We start from the raw sequence: 15,350 nt of genomic DNA, 5'->3' as shown, positions 1-15,350 counted from the left end.
CCCGCACCTGCCCGCTCTCCGCCGAGCCTGCCCTTCCTCGCCGGGGGCCCCGAGCCCAGAGCTCTCCGGGGACTCAGGAGGCTCAGGACCGCGCCCAGACGGCTCGTCCGACCGACTTTTGTCCGAGTAGAGTCACCGAGAGCGTCGGAGGGACCGTCTTGGCGTTCGAGGATCGTTTTCGTCTGCCACCCGACCTCCAGGGAGCCTGTTGGTCCTGGGGCCGCGCGCCTTGCCCCGCCGGAGGGGACATTTAGATTTACTTCGGTGACCAAGAAGGTTTGCGGCCACTCGCCTCAACCTTTCTTGCCGTGTTGGGTGACTCAGAGCTACACCCCGACTTGTCTTTTTGGGGTTGACCCCCCAGGTTGATTTGTTCTACTGCAGGGTCGCCTGCCCGGCCTCCCTATTACCATCATTTTTTTTCACCTCCCACTTTGTTGTTTCTGAGGAGGGAAATGGCCAACTCGGGCCTGCAGCTCCTGGGCTTCGCCATGGCCCTGCTAGGCTGGGTGGCCCTGCTGGCCTGCACCGCCATTCCGCAGTGGCAGATGAGCTCGTTCGCGGGCGACAACATCATCACGTCCCAGGCCATGTACAAGGGCCTGTGGATGGAGTGCGCCATACAGAGCACGGGCGTGATGAACTGCAAGATCTACGACTCGGTGCTCGCCCTGCCGGGTAAGGTCCCGGGACCCACGGGACGACGCGTTCTGGGACGGGGTCGCCGCGTCGGGGCAGGGCACCGACGGGACGGGCGAGCCTGGCGTGCGGGCGGCGGGCTGGGGTGCGGGTGGGGCCCGAGGGCGCCCGGCTGGACGCCTGGGGTTGCCGGGCGCCGGGCCGAGAGGAGGAAGCGGAAGCGGACGGCGAGGCGGGAGCGGGCCGGGTTCTGGCGGCACGTGGGTCCCCACCCGGGCCGGGAGCCCCCTGCTCCGCCGCTGGCCGGGTCTCTTCCCCGACTGGCTTCCCGCGGCCGAACCCGTGAAGGGGAGACCGCGGCTTCACGACGTTGGGGCCGCCCCCACCCCCTGCCAGGCCGGCCGGGGCCCCGCGCTCTCCCGCTCTTTCCCTCCAGCAAAAGGCGGAGGCCGCGGGTCCCCGTGGGTCTAGCCGCCGGGCGCTGTCCCCGTGGGCCGGCGCCTGCGGCCTCTAATCTTATCGGCCGATTAGCCCAAGCCACAAACCCCGCGGCCGCGATAGTGGGGTCAGAGGCGGCCGGCCGCCCGGATCGGCGCCCTCACGGGTCTCCTCCGGGCCGCCGCGCGTCCATTCCCTACCCCTGCCCGGGGCCCCCGGCCCGGCCAGTTTCTTCGAAACCAGCCCCGGCGCCTCGGGCGGGTCCTGGCGCCCAGGGGCGGGGCGGAGCGGGAAGGTCTCTGGAGCCCAGGGGCGGGACCCAGCCCAGGGCGGCACCGAATTGTCGCGGAGCCTTGGGGTCCCCTGGGCCGCGCCAGATCCAGCGCCCGCCTAGTTAGTGGGCGCGGTTGGGGATCCAGGCCTGGAACCCCCCCAAGGGCCACCCATCTCTACAGCCCTGATGATGGCCTTTCCCCTTCCCTGCAGCGTCTTTGCAGGCTACTCGAGCCCTCATGGTCGTGTCCCTGGTGCTGGGCTTCATGGCCATGATCGTGGCCACGATGGGCATGAAGTGTACCAACTGTGGGGGAGATGACAAAGTAAAGAAGGCCCGAATAGCCATGACCGGAGGTATCATTTTTATCGTGGCAGGTGAGTCATAAATTCCAGAGGGGCCCATGAAACTTCCTCCTGGAGGCGGCCAGGTGGTCGGGTGCTTGGTTTGGGGTCTCACAATCTTTATTCTCTTCCCAGGTCTTGCTGCCCTAATAGCTTGCTCCTGGTCTGGTAACCAGATTGTCAGAGACTTTTATAACCCATTGGTCCCTATGAATGTTAAGTAAGTCTGGGAGCCCCCTAAAGAAATTGGTCCCGAAGTGGGAAGAGACCGGCCAGTATTTCTGACATCAATTCCTTCTTTCCACAGGTTTGAGTTTGGCCCTGCCATCTTTATTGGCTGGGCAGGGTCTGCACTGGTCCTTCTGGGAGGTGGCCTGCTCTCTTGCTCCTGTCCCAGGAGTGAGAGCAAACCAGCATACCATGCACCCCGCTCCTACCCTAAACCCAACTCTGCTAAGGAGTATGTGTGAACTGGGGGATACCCTGATCCCAGCCTGGCAGCCTGAGGGTAAGCAGTTACCTGAAAGGACATGGAGCAGAGTTCAGCCTGTGGGCAGGGCGTGGAACCTCCCAATCACTCCAGTCCCAAAGGAATGCCATGTACAGTTTCCTGGGGGAGTCAGTTGGGTGGGAGATATGGAAGAGGGTAGGGTGTGCTTTTGTACAGTAATAAAAGTATGTTTTGGAAATTTTTTTCCCTCTTTAGGATGTGTTTTTCCTTCCGATCTAGATCCGAGCAGGAGGCCTAGAACCTAAAGTTCACCTATTCAGCTAAACACACATTTACTGAGTTCCTATAGTGTACAAGGCCAGCCTTTCATTCACTGCTATTCAGAACTGGACGCTTGGGGGCTGGAACAATTGTATAGCGGGTAGGGCATTTGCCTTGCACATGGTCAATCCAGGTAAGTTCCCCAGCACCACCAGGAATAATTCCTGAGTGCATAGTCGGGGGTAACCCCTGAGCATCGCCAGGTGTGACCCCAAAAGGAAAAAAACAAACAGAACTGGGCACTTAAGATGAAAAGTTTCAGGTACTTGACTTCCCTTTTGCATTCCCCTCTGATCTGTTTTCGGGCCACACCCAGCTGTGCTCAGGGTTCATCACCCGCGCTTGGGGGAACAACTGTGGTGCTGGGGATGGAAACTAGCTAGTGCCAGGTTCGAAGAGGCGTAGCCTCTGCTGTATTTCTACCGGCACTTGCGCACTCGCCTTCACTTTTCCACTACCAGCTCTTGCTTAACAGCTGCCAAAGAGTACCTTCTTCAATAAAAAAGTTTATTAGGCTGGTGGTGTGTGTGTGTGTGTGTGTGTAAAAACACACATTCTTCACTGTGTGGATGCTGCTCCAGGATCAGAGGGCAGGGCCTCCACAGACATAGGGAAGAAGGTGGGGGCGGGGATAGGGAGGAAAGGCCAGCGCTGGGAGGAGGTAATGAGTCCAAGGTCCCCCCCCCCCCCCCCCCCCCCCCGCCTCGAATTAGTCTAGAGGCCAGTCAAACATCCAGGTCATCATCTGGATCTTCTTGGTCCAGATCATCATAAGCATCTGGCTCATAAAAGATGTGGCTGGTAGCCTGGCCTGGTCCAGGGTGCAGTAAAGCCTGTTGTCTGAGAGATAAGAGAATTGGTGTTAGTAAGGGTGAGTATTAAAGGTCACCTCTGGATACCCCCACCCTAGTGACTGACTACCTCTTTTGCCTTCATATGTCCATGGTACATGTCTCTTTGAGCTCATTTACTTAGTACTGAAGCTACGTATTAAGCTGATAATAGAAGATACTTTTATACTGCTCACCTAATATGCTGTTCTAGTGCCCTAAATTCTAGAAGCTTTAAGGGCAAGTATTCTGCTATAGTAGTCTTGCTTTACCTATCCACATACCCACAGAATAGGTATTTAATAACTTGCTTTTCATCATACTCATCTAGTTTCTATCACTATGACCTTCTCAGGGTATGGGATGGTTCAGCTTAGGCCTCAGTGCTCTGGGGATGACTATGGAGACAAGGGATATATAAAGGGCCCTTGTCATTGTTAGTGTATGGGCGGGTAGAGAACCACTCCCCAAACTAGTCACTGGAGGTGGACTTCAGCCCCTATAAAGTTTGAGAAGTTAATCAATAACCTGCTAGTGCCCTACCTCAGACCCAGGTGCTGTACTCTTAGAGACCCGAGTACCCATGCCCCAACCTTACTTTTCAGAGCTGAAATGGAAGGGCAGGATCAGGCTATCTTTGGCTTCTTTCTCTTTCTTGGACAGGTGAAGGTTAAAGGTTAAATGAGTCATGGGATCCACCTGGAGATAAAAAGGATGCTGCTGGGGCCGGAGCGATAGTACAGCAGGTGGGGCGCTTGCCTTGTAGGTGGCTGACTCCGGTTCAATCCCCGGCACCCCATAGAGCCCGAAAGGAGTAACCCCTGAGCATCCCCATAAATGGATGCTGCCAATTTGCCGCATCATAAGAATCCTTGACTTCTGCAATTTCCTCCAGCCCCTAACCTCCATCCCCTTGTACTGGCTCTGGCATTCTTGGATACCTGGGGTCTGTGAGGATCTAGGTGGGCCTGGGACTCTGGGGATGGTCCCCTTTGGAGATCCACATTGAAGTCGGGCAGGATGGAAAACCACTGAGTCTGGGGAGAAGAAAAAAGGGCATTAAAAACTTGTTCATGACCCAGGAATAGCTGAGAAAAGTACCAGGAGGTCTGCTCCAGGGCTTGGAAGCTTGCAGCACGTGCTGGGGAAAAGGCAGCTCAGATAGAGAAGGGAACACCAAGTAAAGGATGTTCGGAGGACTTGCTTGGGATGCGAGATGCGTGCTGAAAGTAGACTATAGACTGAACATGATGACCTCTGTTGCAAACTACAGGACCCTAAAGGAAAGAGCAAAAGGGAATGCCTTGCCACAGAGGCGGAGGAGGATGGGGGGGATGGGGGTGGGGGTGGGAGGGCTACTAGGATCATTAGTGGTAGAGAATGGGCACTGGTGGAGGGATGGGTACTCGATTATTGTATAAATGAAACCCAAGCATGAAAGTTTGTAAGCCTACAACTGTACCTCATGGTGTTTCAGTAATAAAAAATAATAAAAAGAAAACAGAAAAGGATAAAAGAAAAACAAAACAAAACAAAACAAACAAACAAACAAAAAAACCACTTGTTCAGAACTGCCCTGCAGGTAACTGACCCAGGTTCAATCCCTGGCAACCCATATTGTCCCCCAAGCCCTGCCAGACAGAGTTAGGAGTAAGCCCTGAGCATCCCTGGGATAAGATTTGTCAGGGCTTGAGAGATAGTACAAGTTAAGGCTGCCTACTTAACTTGCATGCAGCCAAAACTAGTTCAGTTTCTGGTACCGCATATGGTCTCTGAGTATAACCAGGGGTTACTCCTGAGCCTAGAGTCAGAGTACCTCCAGGTGTGTGGTCCAAACCATGCCAGTCCCCAGCCCACAATGAAACAGAATAGATCTGTTCCGTCTTCTAGAACTCGGGACCTAACCACTCCAACCCCAGTCACCTATGTAACTGACTTAACTTTAGCTCTTCATTTTTATTTTATTTTATTTTTTTTGCTTTTTGGGTCACATCCAACGATGCACAGGGGTTACTCCTGGCTCTGTACTCAGGAGTTACTCCTGGCGGTGCTCGGGGGACCATATGGGATGCTGGGAATCAACTCGGGTCGGCCGCGTGCAAGGCAAACGCCCTACCTGCTGTGCTATTTCTCCAGCCCTAGCTCTCCACTTTAAAGCCCTTTGAATCCTCTCCATTTTGCCTGGGATATAAATCAATGGAGAAGCACTTGTCTTGCATATATAATGCCCTGGGTTCAGTCCCTGGCAGTGCAACCAATAAAGCAAAACAAAACCTCTCCAGATGGAATTTCCCCCCCTCCTACTAAAACAAACAAAAACACAAACCCCACTCAGATTTGATCATTGTATAATTGAAATCCAAGCACAAAAATTTGTAAGCCTACAACTGTACCTCATGGTGTTTCACTAATAAAAATTCAAAATAAAAAAATTTAAAAAAAAAAAGCCCTCTCAGTAAAAAAAAAAAAACAACACTCAGCACTCAGTCCTTCCTCATTTCTTTGAAGGGTTAGAAGGAAGTATCCTTCATTGGTTAAACTCCTAGGATGAGCTAGGCAATCCTGTCTCTAACACGGAATCTTTTGTTTTTTGATGGAGAGGGAACCCAGCGTCTTATACATGGGAGACCTGAGTTCTTCCTCTGAGCCAGAGCCCAGCCCCTCTGCCACTGAGTCTCTGTAATTTGGGTAAAGGAGCTTAACTGAAATCATTCAGATATTTCTGCCCCAGCTACAAAACTGGCGGATAATAATCAACCCTCATAGGTTAATTGTGGGGATTAAATGGTAAAGGTAAGGTAAAGGCCCTCCCGTTGATCGTCAATTTGCTCGAGCGGGCCCAGTAATGTCTCCATTGGAGACTTTGTTGTTACTGTGTCTGGCATATCGAATACTCTCGGTAGCTTGCCGGGCTCTCCGAGAGGGGCGGAGGAATCGATCTCGGGTCGGCCATGTTGGCCGCTTGTAAGGCGAACGCCCTACCCGCTGTGCTATTGCTCCAGCCCTGGGGGGATTAAATGAGTGAAACAAAATGGGGAAAGCCTGGGTAAGTTCTCAGTCATATCAGCACTGTTATTGCTTTTCCCATCTGATCCAAACCATATCCCCCCTTTTCTGACCTGATGGGTTGGGCGATGTCCAGCTCTCCGACATAGGATGTGGGCTGCCAGGGTCTGGCCTGTTTTACCACTCAGAGTCACCTCAGACTGTGAAAGGCTACTCAACGCTCCCACAAGGCCTGGGCCATGAAGTTCTTCATGTAGTAGGCCCAAAATTCGTACCTGCTTGAGTGGGGAGCTGTCACCTGAAGAGGGATAAGACATATAAGGAAAAAAGTGTGTAGGGAGCATGATGGGTAGAAATATTCTGTGATGCGATGAAGAGGGAAAAGGAAAAGAGAGGTCCATATTCCTATCACCATTATGCCATCCAGATTTGACCTACCAGAGCCAGTTTCACTGCCCTGCTCGAAGTCTCTTTAATTCATCACCTTTAGTATACTTCCTCCCCCCCCTTTTGGGGTCACACCAAGCTATGCTCAAGAGGTTACTCCTGGCTCTGCACTAGGAATTACTCCTGGCGGTGCTTGGGAAACCATATAGATTGCCGAGATTGAATCTGGGTCGGCCGCGTGCAAGGCAAATGCCCTATCCTCTGTACTATCGCTCCGGCCCCTTTAGTATGTTTTTTTCCCAGCAGCTACTACTGGTTTACCGTTCAGAGTCAGTTCCAGTGTTGCTCAGGGAACAAGGTCCCCTGCTTGGAATGTATGTCCTTGCATTTGAGCCATTTCCCTGACCCTAATACATTTTATTTCAATGTAAACATGATCATGATACCACTGACATGAATCACCATGAGCTCCTCATGGCCCTCATAGAATTAAGACTTTCATCATCTGTCTGCTTACTTTTCAAGGCAGGGGAGCGTGTTGAAGGTGGGAGGTGGGCGTGTTGTGCCATTATAATGGTGCTCACTTGATCACTTGATCCCCCGTTATTCATCGATTTACTCGAGTGGGTGCCAGTAGCGTCTCCATTCATCCCTGTTGCGTGCTAGCGTAGCCCAATGGCATCTGTTCGTTCTAGGAACATGCAGAGCCTCAAACCAGGGTCTCAATTCAGGGTCTTGACAAAGAAGTCTGACTATCTTGTAGGTGGGCATCCACGCGATCTTTTGACGTCCCGTGGAATCCAATCAGTAATGGCTCTAGTCCAGCGGTTGTCTGTAAACCTCATTATGGTGCTCAGGGGCTATTATTTGCTCTCTGAAGAGGAATGACTTCTGGTCGGTTTGAGGGATCCTGTGTGGTACAAGGGTTCCTAACCAGGGTTGGATAACTGCAAAACAAATGCGCTGCCTCTTGGGGCCAGAGCAATAGTATAGTAGGCAGGGTGTTCGACTTGCATGCGGCTGACCCATATAGTCCTCTAGGTACCACCAGGAGTAATTCCTGAGTGCAGAGCCAGGAGTAAGCCCTGAGCACAGCTAGGTGTGGCCAAAAAACAAAACCAACACCCTCACCCCCCACCAAACAAACAAACAGAGAGACAAACAAAACACAATCACCAAAACCCAAATATCTCGCCTCTTCTATTTCTCCAGCCAAAGCCTCTTTATTCCCCTCCCTCCCCTCCCTCCTTCCTTCCTTCCTTCCTTCCTTTCTTTCTTTCTTTCTTTCTTTCTTTCTTTCTTTCTTTCTTTCTTTCTATCTATGTAGGAGCACTGCCATTTATTCAGCTATTAAGCTGACTGAATTGGGCACGAACTCCACAGTACTTTTTTTAATTGAATCACCATTAGATACAATTTTCAGGTTAAACCACATTAAATAGCTAAACTGCTAATATTTGATCATGTAACCTACAAGATGACAACTACAAGTCCCTCATCCTAATACTATACTCTTGCCTTCTTCCCATTTTAAATTTTATTTTCATAAAGTTGTTCACAATAATGGATTACATTCAATATTTTGACATCAATTCTACCACCATTATTTCGAATTTTCCTACCACCACTCAAACCTGCCCAACAGGCAGATGCTAGATAATTTACTTTGTATTGCTTATGAATAGCATATATCACAAATAGCATGCCAGGCTTTGCTGTGGGGGCAAGATACTCTCGGTAGCTTGACGGGCTCTCCGAGAGGGGCAGAGGAATCAAACCTGGCTTGGCTGGGTCAGCTGCGCGCACGGTAAACGCGCTACTGCTATGCTATCGCTCCCGCTCCCTGAAAGAGCCTCAAATGTGGCACTTTCTAAAATTTCAGGACTAGGACGAAGGAGATGTTACTGGTGCCTGCTCAAGGGAATCGATGAACAACAGGATGACAGTGATACAGTGATGAATAGCATGAGATATTGTGTGGCCACTTTCACAGAAATGCACTCCCGTAATTAGGGTCCGAAGGCATATCTGCAGCTAGCTGGACTGTGAGCTCATTTCCGAGATTCTTTTGTGAGAGTCTGAATCATGGCCATTAATGCACTTAAATGGCACCTGGAGGCAGTTCGTGGGCGTGACAGCCAGGATCCCCAAGGGGCGGGAGATGTGGGAATGACCCATCCCCGAGCCCTTTAGGCCTGGAGTTTCTTCCCATTTTTACAGAGGAAACTGAAGCACTGTCAAGTGGGTTTCAGATTCTTTAACACAAACAATATTATTAAAAGCTGACTCCACAGACCATTCTAGTGGGAAATGTATAGTAAAGTAAGGTGCTTGCCTTACAAGCCACCAACCAACTGTGGTTTGATCCCTAGCACGCTATATGGCCGCTTGGTGTCCACCATGAGTGATCCTTGAGCACATAGCCAGGAGTAATGCCTGAGCACTGATGGGTGTGCTCATTCTCCCAAAACAAAGTCCATTTTAGTAGCCAGTGTTCTTCAGGAATAGTCCTAGTGTCCCTGGCATGGCTGAACCCTTGCTCTTCAAAACTGTTTTTTATTGGGTAGAGCTGCTATACTCAGAAAATCACTCCCGGCAGGCTAGGAGGATCATATGGGTACCTGGGATCAAACCCAGAATAGGCAAATGCCAGGCAAGCATCTTACCTCAAGAATATCTCTCTAGAGAGTAATGTGGAAATCATCTGCCCCACAGGTAGGGGGAGGGTGTGGAATGGGGGTATACTGTTTTGTTTTTTTTGCTTTTTGGGTCACACCCAGCAATGCACAGAAGTTACTCCTGGCTTTGCACTCAGGAATTACTCCTGGTGGTGCTCAGGGGACCATATGGGATGCTGGGAATCGAACCCGGGTCAGCCACCTGCAAGGCAAACACCCTACCCACTGTGCTATTGCTCCAGCCCCCTATACTGGGATTTTTGGTGGTGGAAAATAGGCACTGATGAAGGAACAGGTGTTCCATCATTCTATGACCAAAACTTAAACCCGAAAGCTTTGCAACTGCTCTCATGGTGATTCAATAAATTTATAAAAAGGAAAAAGGAAAGTAAAGTGGAGTTCATGCCCAATTCAATCAGCCTAATCAATGGCTGATTAAATAGCAATACTCCTACATTATAAAAAAAAAATCTCTCCAGGCTCTCTTTAAGACATTTTGTTCCTGATTCCAGGCACCTCAAAAGTGAGTCAGAAAAAAAAAGCCCTACACACACAGGAAAAAAAAAAGACAGCTCCTTTCTTATAGGTATTCTGTAGGTGTTTCTTTATGGTTCATATCAAACTATCTTATAACTGTTTGTTTCTTTCATCATGAAACTCTGAGCTCCAGGAAGGCAAGGTTTGGGAGCCACAAACCCTAGGTGCTCAGGGCACCTGGTTCTGCATTCAGGAATCACTTCTGGCAGGGCCTGAAGGACTATATGGGGTGCCGGGGATCAAATCCGGGCTGGCTGCATGAAAGGCAAATGCCCTATCTGCTGGCCCCAGTTTTCATTTTTCTTCTGGCCCTTTACTTTCCCTTTGTTGTCAATGACATGGTGTTTTACACTTGGTGTTTGTTGTGGTGCATACTAGGGACTACACCCACTTTTCTCTACTGATTTTTAGGGCCACACTCAGTAGCGCTCACGGGCTATTCCTGGCTCTAGGTTTAGGAGACTATGCAATGTCAGGTACTGAATTAGGTGGGCTGCATGCAAGACAAGTGCCTTAACCCCTGTTACCATCTCTCTGGCCCCCACATGCTTATTTTTTCAGCTATGGTGCTCACACTCTGATTAGAGTGCTCACTGGTACAGCACATTTGGTTGCAGTATACTGGAGACTGCACTCTGCTGAGCTGCCAGAATCATACTTGGCTTGTAGGCAGTGCTGGGGACCAAACCTTTAGATTCATGTCTGCAAAGCAGGTGTTTCTACTGAGCCCCTGACCTTGGTTAGCCCATATCCCATTATCTATAATTATTTTATTTTTGGGTCATACCCGGCGATGCACAAGGGTTACTCCTGACTCTGCACTCAGGAATTACTCCTGGCTGTGCTTGGGGGGACCATATAGGATGTTGGGAACTGAACTCGGATTGACCACCTACAAGGCAAACGCCCTACCTGCTGTGCTATCGCTCCAGCTCCCCATTATCTATAATTGTACTTAACATGCCACATATAAATTCTGTGGAATGAATAAAAAGACAAATTAAAAAATACTTGGAGGGGCCGGAGCGGAAGCAAAAAAAAGAAAAAATACTTGGAAAAAAAAGTGATTAATGGATGGAATTAGGAAGATATCAAGAATGTGACTAGGACTGAAGCAACCGTTTAGCGGGTAGGGTAATTGTCTTGCATGTAACTGACCCAGATTCAATCCCTGGCATACCATGTAGTGCCCTGAGCACCCCAGGAGTAAATCCTGAGCATTGCCAGGCATGGCCACAAAACAAAACGACAACAATAAAAGGGGCTGGAGCGATAGAAAAGTGGGTAGGGGCTTTTGCCTTGCACGCAGCCAACCCGGGTTCGATTCCCAGCATCCCATATGGTCCCCCGAGCACTGCCAGAAGTGATTCCTGAGTGCAGAGCCAGGAGTAACCCCTAAACATTGCCGGGTGTGAGCCAAAAAGCAAAAAACAACAACAAAAGAAAGCAAGTAAGAATTTGGCAGGGGAGAAGACCGAGGAGAATCAACCATGAAAGGGGTCTCACCAGGGCCGGAATCCTGATGGCTGAGAGAATGCAGTGTCTGACAGACTGTGGTGAAGGGAAAGTGAAGCAGCAGCCAGCTGAGTGAATCAAGAGCAATGGTGACAGGACCAGACTCCGTCCTCCTGCATATGGCTTTCAGGGTTCCCAGAGCGTCCCCCAGAAATGCTTCTCTGGTCTCTGACCAGCCGAGAGGGTCTCTGAACAGGTCATGATAAATCAACCTACAAAAGGAAAAGAAGAGACAATGTAGCACTGTCCCATTCTTCCACCAAGAATTTTTTTCTGAGGCCTGAACAATAGTACAGCAGGTAGGGTGGTTTGCCTTGCACATAGCCAACCCGGGATTGATCCCGACATCCCATATGGTCCCCTGAGCACTGCCAGGGCTTATTCCTGAGTAGAGAGCAAGGAGTAACTCCGGAGCATCACCAGGTGTGACCCAAAAATTGAAAGAAAAAAAAAATTTTGGGGGGGTTAATTCATTAATTTTCACGAACATACTAAATGCTAGAGAAAGATTACAGAGGTAATACTGTGATCCAGAGTATGGACTCTGATGCCAGATAGACTCACTTTGCTACTTGCCTAAAACCACCTAATTGATATACTACCTAATCTAAGATTCAGTGTCTTTTTTTTTTTTTGATGACTTGGTTTTCTTCAACTTGTATGTGGCGCTAAGGATCAAACCTAGGACACCACACAAACAAGACATGTACTCTACCACTGCGCCATTATCCCCAGTACTTCATTTGTAGAATACCAAGAAATGTCGTGTGTGTGTGTGTGTGTGTGTGTGTGTGTGTGTGTGTTTTCTGTTTTTGGGCGACACCTGGTACTGTGCTCAGGGATCACTCCTGGCAGGGCTCACGGGATCATATGGGGTGCTGGGGAACAAATCTAGGTTGGTCGCATTCAAGGTAAGCACCCTACCTGCTGAACTATTGCTCTGGCCCAAGACATCAAAATTTTTTGTTGTTGTTCTTTTCTTTTTTTTTGCTTTTAGGGTCACACCTGGCGACGCACAGGGGTTACTCCTGGCTCTGCACTCAGGAATTACCCCTGGCAGCGCTCAGGGGACCATATGGGATGCTGGGAATCGAACCCGGGTGGGCCGCGTGCGAGGCAAATGCCCTACCCACTGTGCTATCACTCCAGCCCCATTCTTTTTTGTTTTTTCCCCCTTTAAATTTTTTTTTCTTGGGGCTGAGCAATAGCACAGCGGGTAGGGTGTTTGCCTTGCACTCGGCCAACTCAGGTTTGATTCCCGGCATCCCATATGGTCCTCTGAGCACCACCAGGGGTAGTTCCTGAGTGCAGAGCCAGGATTAATCCCTATGCATCACCAGGTGTGACCCAAAAAAGCAAAAAAAAACCATTTTTTTCCTTGTTTATTTTTAACTTTCTTTTTAGACACAAACTTTTTCTTTAACTTTTTTTTTATTGAGTCACTATTTGACCCTTATAAAGCTGTTCATGTTGTACATGAAATTTTTGATAATGTCTGACATACATAAAATATTTGATAAACATCAGCTATTATCATTCCAACTCTATCTTTTATTCTCATTTTATTTATTTATTTTTGGCCATGGGCTGGAGTGATAGCACAGCAGGTAGGGCATTTGCCTTGTACGAGGCAGACCTGGGTTCGATTCCTCCGCCCCTCTCGGAGAAACCGGCAAGCTACCGAGAGTATCCTGCCCACACGGGAAAGCCTGGCAAGCTACTCGTGACGTATTCGATATGCCCCCCAAACACCCAGTAACAACAAGTCTCACAATGGAGACATTACTGGTGCCTGCTTGAACAAATCGATGAACAACAGGAGGGCAGTGCTACAGTGCTGTAGTGCCTTTTGAGCCATACCCTCCTGGCTCTGGGGCCTACTCGCAGTTCAGCGCTTGAAGAATCATATGGTGCTGGGGTGAATCCCTCCTGCACGTGAAGCACACTGGGCTATTTCCCAACCCTCATCAACTCTATACTGGGGACGAGGGGGCAGTGTTGTCCCATGGCCCACACCCAGCAGTGCTCAGGGGCTATTCCTCTCTCTGTACTCAGGAGTCAGCCCTGGCAATGCTGATTATTATAGAGATTCAAGGCAAGTATCTTGGCTCCTGTACTGCTGCTACGAGTCCTGTCAACTACATCTAAGAGTTCCTTATTCTCTGGATGGAAAGAGAGGAGAGAAGTGGAGATATGGTTTCTCAAGACATGGTTTCACTAATCAGATCAGTTAGAGATGAGAAAATCAAGAATTAAGCCACAGGCAGGAAAGATAGTACTTGCAAAACAAGCAAAAAACTCCAAACCACCTCCCCCAAAAAACCCACAAAAGAATTAAGCCACATGATACAAACTACAGACAAAATAGTAATGCAATTACAGCAAACCGGCATGGGCAAGAAATCTTGGGATAACTGCAGGATGGTGAGATAGCACATCAAGAAGGGTGCTTGCCTGGCACTTGGTTAACCCTTGGGACCCCATGTGGTGCCCCGAACTCCTCTAAGAATGAGTGCAGAGACAGGAATAAGCCCTGAGCACCATTAATTTATGGCCCAAAAATACACCAAACAGAAATCTTAGAAAAGTTTCAAGTGATAGAACTTGTTGCAAGACACCGCCTGCAGAAAATTTGGGCCCAAGGCTGGAGACACAGTCCAGGAGGTAGGGAAATTGCTTTGCATGCAGCTGTAATGACAATGGTTCATATTCCTGGCACCAAATATCCCTGAGCATAGAGGAGTAAGCCCTGAGCACAGACAGATGTAGCCCCCCCAAATCAAAAAGAATTAAAAAAAGAAAGTAAAGTAAGGAAAGGCCCTCCCGTTGATCATCGATTTGCTCGAGCGGGCCCAGTAACGTCTCCATTGGAGACTTTGTTGTTACTGTGTCTGGCATATCGAATACTCTCGGTAGCTTGCCGGGCTCTCCGAGAGGGGTGGAGGAATCGAACTCGGGTCGGCCATGTTGGCTGCGTGCAAGGCAAACGCCCTACCGCTGTGCTATCGCTCCAGCCCCCCCCCCCAAAAAGAAAATCAAGAGTTAAAAGACAAATGTAATTATTATTATTTCCACTCAGTTTCCCAGATCAGGAAGTAATTATTCTAACCAGACAACACAAGCGGGTGGGTTTTTTTGAGGGGGTGGGGCTGGGGGGGAGGGTCACACCCAGCGGCTCTCAGGGCTTACTCCTGGCTCTGCACTCAGGGATCACTCCCGGCGGGGCTCAAGGGACGATACAGTGTACAAAAAAGTACCTGCTGTACTATCGCTCCGGCCCCTAAATAATCGATGTAAGTAGCAGCTCCTATACTCAAGGCTTGATGCTATAATGGAAGTTCCTTAGCAACAATTCCCGAATTTAATAACATCTCAGATTCTAACTTCTTCTTACCGGCTGTTGATGCTGGAGTCAAAACCTTCACGAAACTCTTCCTCGCTCACCTCACAGCCCAGTATGTGAACTTGCTCCCCACTGAAGGAGAAATGGGGGGAGTCAAAGAGCGGGGTTTCGGTTTTCCTCCGGAAGGAACAGAAAAATGCTAAAGAATACCCACCACAGCGCAGATTTCTTGAGAAGCGCCTTCAAAAGACTGCGCCCCTCCCACTCCACGGAGTCTGGGGATGAATAAACTTCGTGAGAACAGGTCTTCACGAACCCGGCGCGATCTTTACCTCTATCTAGTGATCCACATCCCTTTTTCTTCACTTGCTCCCCTTCAACCCGATTCTGAACCTCCTATATCCGAATTCCTCACCACGAAGCAGCACCAGGCCGCCAAACGCCAACAGTGACTCCAACATCTTCACCTGGTCTGGGACTCTTCCGACGCGCTGTGATGACGTCGGAACAACGTCCCGCCCCCTTTACAGTCATCACCTTTGCACCAGTAAGACTTGGCGTTCCGGATCGAGAAGGGATGTCAGCAG

The 15,350-nt window shown here is 49.6% G+C and overlaps 2 protein-coding genes across 2 annotated transcripts; one reads left to right on the top strand and one right to left on the bottom strand.

The window, feature by feature from the left end:
• Window positions 1-455: 455 nt before the first annotated feature.
• On the top strand, window positions 456-2,284 carry CLDN7 (claudin 7). Its single transcript, XM_056115171.1, has 4 exons — window positions 456-678; window positions 1,564-1,728; window positions 1,831-1,915; window positions 2,003-2,284. Exons 1-4 carry the CDS (start codon window positions 456-458, stop codon window positions 2,163-2,165), a joined length of 636 nt encoding a protein of 211 aa, XP_055971146.1. The 3' UTR covers window positions 2,166-2,284.
• An 882-nt stretch (window positions 2,285-3,166) lies between these two features.
• Window positions 3,167-15,256, bottom strand: ELP5 (elongator acetyltransferase complex subunit 5). The gene is made up of 8 exons (XM_056114910.1): window positions 15,179-15,256; window positions 14,978-15,038; window positions 14,815-14,895; window positions 11,412-11,632; window positions 6,417-6,601; window positions 4,239-4,334; window positions 3,896-3,996; window positions 3,167-3,307 (listed from the first exon to the last, which is right to left on the bottom strand). The coding sequence occupies exons 1-8, from the start codon at window positions 15,222-15,224 to the stop codon at window positions 3,193-3,195; spliced, it is 906 nt and encodes a 301-aa protein (XP_055970885.1). The 5' UTR covers window positions 15,225-15,256; the 3' UTR covers window positions 3,167-3,192.
• Window positions 15,257-15,350: the final 94 nt, after the last annotated feature.

Source organism: Sorex fumeus, unplaced genomic scaffold (assembly GCF_029834395.1).
Source record: "Sorex fumeus unplaced genomic scaffold, SorFum_2.1 ptg000028l, whole genome shotgun sequence".
In the NCBI taxonomy this organism is placed as follows: Eukaryota; Metazoa; Chordata; class Mammalia; order Eulipotyphla; family Soricidae; genus Sorex; species Sorex fumeus.
This window is presented reverse-complemented; position numbering and strand designations above follow the sequence as displayed.